At 34.3% G+C, this 6,897-nt stretch overlaps 1 protein-coding gene across 1 annotated transcript in view; it reads right to left on the bottom strand.

Moving 5' to 3' along the window:
• Nucleotides 1–6,897, bottom strand: part of LOC106876909 (carbonic anhydrase-related protein 10-like) — a 1,215,161-nt gene that overhangs the window by 70,350 nt on the left and 1,137,914 nt on the right. The window contains exon 9 of the mRNA XM_052965551.1: nt 6,729–6,768. Within this exon, the coding sequence (XP_052821511.1) occupies nt 6,729–6,768 (40 nt within the window). The remainder of the gene's footprint in view (nt 1–6,728; nt 6,769–6,897) is intronic.

Below are 6,897 nucleotides of genomic sequence, written 5' to 3'. Positions count from 1 at the left end.
ATATATATGTATATATATATATATATATAAAGGTACATACAGATACACACATAATACGATATGACATAATATGATATATGATATTATAATATCATATATAAGATATTTATATCGAAGAGGATGGAGAGCTGCCACACCACAATGTTTTACTTTAATTTTCAAACGTCTTGAACATTTCCTATGTCTCTGCTGACTACGCCAAATTTTACTTCTCAAACGGCAACGCACAATGAAACAGATGAGAAATTTCTACAAGTTCTGAACATCAAATGATCGAAGTACAACCTGCCACCAGCTGGCGCAAAAAATGAAGTAATAGTTTGCAGATAGAACGTGAGAATCACCATTAACTAGTTGCATTTGAAGACACTGTTTTGCAATGTGTAGAGACATCTATGGATTAAAACTCCCAAGAACGAAAACATCTCAGAAATTCGAACGTCAACGATAAATTAATAATATCTGGTAGAAGAGTAGGATTATCAAGAAAGAAATGAAGCGTACACAAAATTCCTAGATTCAAATATTAGAGAATTTTTGGAAAAGCCTGAAAGCGATGCATAGTGAATTCAGCAAAGCAGAATCAGCGAAATTATGAGAAATTGAAAATAAACCCCAAATTGAATATTCATAAACCCATTGCAGTTTACCAGGAAATTAACTGAATGACTAAAGTCCATAATAATCACAGAAGACAAAGAAACTCTTCATCAGCGTCTTTAAAAAGCTTGGTCTCTCTTTCTCTCGTAGAAAGGTGTTACTAGCGATCCAGGATCTTGCATGATCAGCAGTGCCAGAAAAAATGTTCAACGACAAACCATCAACACTGAGTATAGTTAGAAAGTGGTTCATGTAGCCGGAAACAAATCATAGTCAGGACCAAACGGAATATCTTTCCTGATGGATAAGAAATGCTCCAATATTATCGTGTGACTTCAGAACACCTGCTAAGGTAAAAGTATAATAGCTGACGGAGTACGTATCAAAGAAGAACAGAGATTATGTAGCACCAATCAGTTCAAAACAATACCACATCAGAACATTGATGGGGGAATCTTCTCCATCATGTTTGCTTGGCTGCAAGGTTTAATCAATACTTCACAGCTATTAAATAGTTATATATACCCGTCGATAAATGGTGTATTCAAGGAATGTTTGGATACATAAACTACAAATCTATGATTTAGGGTGCAATACAGAGAGCTAGGGTAGATAAAAGTGACATCGATATCATATGGATCTATCTGTCACATGTCTATAAATCAGTCCCGTACAAGGGAGTTCAACTGCTTCTCGTGATGTATCTTTCCCGAAGAACATTCAAGAATCCTGAAAAGGTCTTACATAGCTTCTCAATTAGATCCTCTACAAATAATTTCGCAAAAGGCTGCATCAACGTGAAACTTGAAGTCTGATGGACTATTCTTAATAGCTTGGAGCGTTTTTGTAAAGTAAGCTAATCGACGGCACTAATCGACATTCTCACAATCCCATAGCTGCACTGATAGCCACGGTAATCCATGTGAATATGAAACGAATAAAGGCTGTTTAGTACAATCATATCAACAATTCTGATCCCACCTTCAAGCAAATATCGAAGATGAAGGTCGAATCATAGAATGAAATTACAAGAAAGCTTATGCAGAATATGTGCACAATTTCTTATGAAAATACATTTTGCTTTTGTTAGATTACACTTGTTTATTCATTTACCAAACATGTCCTCAAATACCTCTGCACCTTGTATAGGTATATATATATATATATATATATATATATATATGTGTGTGTGTGTTTTTGTTTGTGTGTGTGTGTGTGTGTTTGTGTTGTGTGTGCGTGTGTGTGCATAGCTGCGAGTGTGTTCTTGTGTGCGTGTGTGTGTGTGTGTGTGTGTGTGTGATTATGCATGTGCGCTTACGTGTCTGTATTTGCGTATGCATATCCAAATACATTTTTCCCAGCATAAATTTTTGAAAAACAAATATACAAGAAAACTAAAATCATTCGTGAACATTGAATAATTTTGAAAGCATCGGTAACCAAATACAATATTTGGTTTTAAGTAAATTTTGTATAAGGGAAGATAATTATTGTTATTGCTCATAGCGTTTACTTTGTTATTGCAATAGTATATCAAGTACTTTTGCAGTTGTTGCGAATGTTTCTTTGGTGGTGTTTCCCTTGTTTATTATATATCTGACACTTATTCTCGGAGATATTCTTATTGTTTTTGTGGTTTTTGTTTACGCGTTTCTTTTTTCGCTCTTCCTTTATATCATTTATTAAATAATTGTTCCTTTGAATATATCTTGACTGTACTAGGTTTGCTCTCAGAGTCAATAACAGCCATATTGGTGTTCCTGTTGTTGAAATAGTTAACAATTAAGAAAGTGGGTAAAATATCAGAATCGGAAGAGAAGCAAATAAAATACTCCGTACATTTTTCAACGTACGAAGTGTGCTTGCATCTTTTCCTTCTTTTGTTCTTTCATTCTTTTATCCTTCTTTGTTTTCGTCCTTCTTTGTCTTTCGATCTCTCTTCTTCGCTTCTTTCTTCACTAATTCCCTAAATTATATCTTAAAACTAAGATATGATTTAAGATGATACTCGGCTAGTATTTCTAACAGTGTTTTTGATGAAGATGGCTGTGATAGATTCAAAGACATGTTCAACAATGTTTGGAGGAAGAATATTTTAGAGCAATATAAATCTTGCAATTTCACTGAAGGCATTTGGAAGATTTTAGTCTGCCCTGAAGAAGTGGGATTTTGCAATGCTTCTTCAAGACAATTCCTGAATCTGATCATAGAAGTGAATACTAACAAAGCAAATGAAAAAGGAAGCTTCACAGAAAATGACCTATCTGTAGCAAAATGCATACAAACAGATGTACAAAATGGTAATTAAGTGTCCAGGGTTGAATACTCTCGAAGTCTAAAACTAAGTACCACAAGCATTAAATTAAGCTAATTCCTACTACATCATTCTTAACTTTGAAAGAGGCAAAAATTAACATAATTTGATTTTCTTGCATTCGGACAAGATGCCGGAAGCATATATATCCGTTCCAATATTATCAGCAGCACGAGTGTTCCCATCACAATTGCCGCAAAGAAAAATTGATACTCATTGTGATGAAGTTGTGAATGTGTGCGAATGTGTTCCCAATAAATTGTTTTCTTAACCTACTAGAGCGTAAATACAATTCACTTTACTGAGACGGATGAATATTTTAATTTATCGACGTGCACCCTAATGCTAATACCAATGTCTCAGAAGATCACCCAAAAGTAAACTGTATTTTTCAGTTGTAGGTTATATATAGGGTGTATATACACCATGTTCTTTTAAACCACTGTCGGTTCTATCCGATGAAACTTATACTTAAATCTATGCCAACTGTGCCTTTCTCTTTCATTTCGTACATAATGTCACTAAAACTACAATATTTAATGTTTTCTTTTATTTATGTGACATTGATATGTGGTTGTGACAAAAATGAAATCCGTTGATGGTTGTAGGTATTTGGGCCCTGGAAAAATTGCTGACGTAATATCCATGAGCAACAGGTAGCCTGCGTACCCAGTTGAACGATCTTTTTACGGTTAAATTTATTAAAGTTCGGAAAGCAAACATATGATGGAACCCCTACATGGTAGCTCGGGCTATCCTTTGATTCTCATCTTGATCATGAAAACCAAACCCAGTATTACATATGACCTGCCTCGCGCATGGAAGGCACTTCTTATCATACATTGGTGAGGGCTTCCTCTAAATACTTTCGAGGTCATATGGTAACCTTCCAAGTTCGGGAATCAATTTATCGAGCATAGAGTTACCATCGTACTGCATATGCGACGGTTCTTCATTTGTCTGAATTTGACCAATATCTTCTTTTGATTTGCAAACCGAAGACAAGAGTTGCTATTAGTGGCAGTAGTGCTTTTGTTGCATTCTCATGTGATTGTTTTAATAATTGCCATTTCTATTCACCCTCCTTTTCCATCCGTTTTGTGTTAGAAAGATTTTAGGAATGTATTCGCTGGCACCGCCTTGGTAGTTTATATATCCTACTGCATGCGGTGTCTTTAACGAGCAACTAATTATCAACTCGATATGTAATCAACTGCAAATACAATGAAATACACTACAATAAAAATGAATACGCAAGTACATTTGTTTCTTTTACTGGATAGTTATTTGAACATCGCATGTAGCAATGTACTTTCATAATGAAACAAACGGAAAGCAAAGGCATTTTACATGAGGGGAGTATAGGAGAATATTACCTCTGACTGGGGATCTGTGGGAATGTATACCTTCAAGGTAAATAACAGTAGATGAAAGGACAACAATAATGATTTTGGATTAAGGCATAATGCCAACACATTTCAGGGGATGTGTCAATAAGTAATACCCGAACTAGTACTTCAACAGGTATATTTTACATAGACATGGGTAAAGGAGGGATACAAAACACGCTTGCCTGGTGGGATTTGAACCTGGAATGGATGAAAATGTACAATACATTTTTCTGATAATTCTGCCATACTATTGCCTTTTTGATATTCATTTGTACTATAGGCAAAAGTCTCGAAATTTAGTTGAGTGTGGAGGGAGCAATCAATTACATAAATCCCTGTGCTCTTTTCGCACTTGTTTCACCGACCCGAGAAGACGCTCCCGGTAGAGTTAGAAATCACAATATGAAGACGGAGGAAATGCGACTAAGCATTATGTCCAGCGGGCTAATAAATTTTCTAGCTAAGCGCCTTAAGCCAGCTCACCACATTCTGCCGCTTTTATTAATTTAGGTAGAAGGCAAATAATTTTTGAGGGTAAAAGAATAGTTGACGACATCGTCTTCTTTGTTTGGTATTTTTATCTTATCGATCCGACAGTACGAAAGAAATGCTGAACCGGTAATGTAATGATTTGATATCAAAACGTAAAATATTTTAACAAATCTCATGTCACTATGTAAGACACTTTAAACACGTAGTTCTTCAAAGTATTAATAGTAGCGATTTATTATATACCACTGGGTTTATTTTTATTAAAAAGAGAGTTTACAATATATTTGAAATCGTGTGTGAATTTTAAATTTAAAAAAAGATGCGAGGAAAGCGATAAAAAGTGTAGTTAACTTGCAGAATATATGAATTGACAAACGTGCGGAACTAGGAACCTGACACTCCTATGCTTGCCCACGCCATTCCTAATACGTGTCCTTTGCCATCCGCTTTTTTCTAATATAATATCCATTATTTAATACATTTTCCAGAGTCACCCACGTTTTGAGATGATCACTGTTGAAGAACACATTTCTCTTCTTTCTCATATTTCGTTTCATGTGAAACCGAAAAGTGACTCCCCTTTCATCGCACTGTCTATTTTACTCAGGCACAGATGAGCCCTACTTACATCACTTTATTAAAAGAAAGCTATGGGGCGGTTTTCAAGGTAAGTTCGGCAAATAAGGTGAAACACTGTGCATAAAATAACAGTGGTACAGCATAGCTTCCCAACTCAATAGTGCTCATATTGTAGCAGTGAGTGCATAAGAGGTCTATGGATCTGCGAGCATGACGGACAACAATTCTGTGCCTGTAGATATCTCTCGTACCCGTAGTGCCACAAGGTATTTCTTTCATGATTGACATTTGATGACATCAGTGCCCACAGTAGCAGCAGTTACAACGATATTAACAGTACTAGAAAAAATTACATGGAAAAAAAAAAACACTCCTTCACACTATTCAGAACAATGTTACTACTTGGAAAAATTACAAGACAAAGAAAACGGTTCTTTCTTGACATAAATAGACCACTTTACTGGAGCTGGATAACAGGAGACTCCAAATTTTGAACTATTACGACATATGATGAGCATATTTGTTTGAATATCCTTACGTTTCTCAACGCTATCACTAATATCTTTAAAAAAATTCTGGTTTAATACATTTTCGACACTATCCTATCCGTCCGTATAATTACTATTTACACTCATTTTCTTACAACCTGATTTTCATATTTGAAAAATCCTAGCAGAGGCGGCTTTTAAGATTTTTGACTTGGCATCACCGTAGGGTATACTTTTTTCTGCTACCATTAATACGGCCGTTTTAAATGTGAACAAAGTGACAGATTCTCTCTCGTAGAATATACAATGTGAAAGGAAAATGTCAAGACAAAATGTTTCTGCTCCAGGAACATTTTCTGGTGGCTCACATTAACAGTAATTCAAAATATAAAAGGAATGCAACACTTTCTGTGTAAAATCAAATATTGTTGGTAGAACTATTGGTAGAGGCAGTTAACAACAAAGAAAAATAGCACAAATAATTAATAATAATAATAATAATAATAATAATAATAATAATAATAATAATAATAATAATTATGATAATGATAATAATAATAATAATTAGAAGAAAAAAGAAGATAAAGAATAATAATAATAAGAAGTAGTAGTAAGAAGAAGAAGAAGAAGAAGAAGAAGAAGACCAAAAAACAAAACAGCAATAGATAGATAAATAAATAGATAGATAGTTGAATAGATAGATTGACAGAAAGACATATAAAAATATAAGATAGTAATTAGATGGATAGATAGAGAGGAATAAGTTTCAAGAGTAGTAAGAAATAAGCGGAAAAAGCTTATAGTTGGACAGTTATTTGTCAGTAATTTGACTGGTGCATTAAATAATTGTAGGATATCCCTTACCTTCATAGAACATATCGTGTTTCATGGAACAGTCTGAACGCTAGAATGAAGCAAAAGAGAATGCATCATGATTAGAACAAAATGTAATGGCGTGGAAAATATCATTTATGCATGTATGTATATATGTATATATATATATATATGTATATATATATATATATGTATATAT

The sequence above is a fragment of the Octopus bimaculoides genome, chromosome 2 (genome assembly GCF_001194135.2).
Source record: "Octopus bimaculoides isolate UCB-OBI-ISO-001 chromosome 2, ASM119413v2, whole genome shotgun sequence".
In the NCBI taxonomy this organism is placed as follows: Eukaryota; Metazoa; Mollusca; class Cephalopoda; order Octopoda; family Octopodidae; genus Octopus; species Octopus bimaculoides.
Note: the sequence above shows the minus strand (reverse complement) of the source record. Positions and strands in the feature narration are given on the sequence as shown.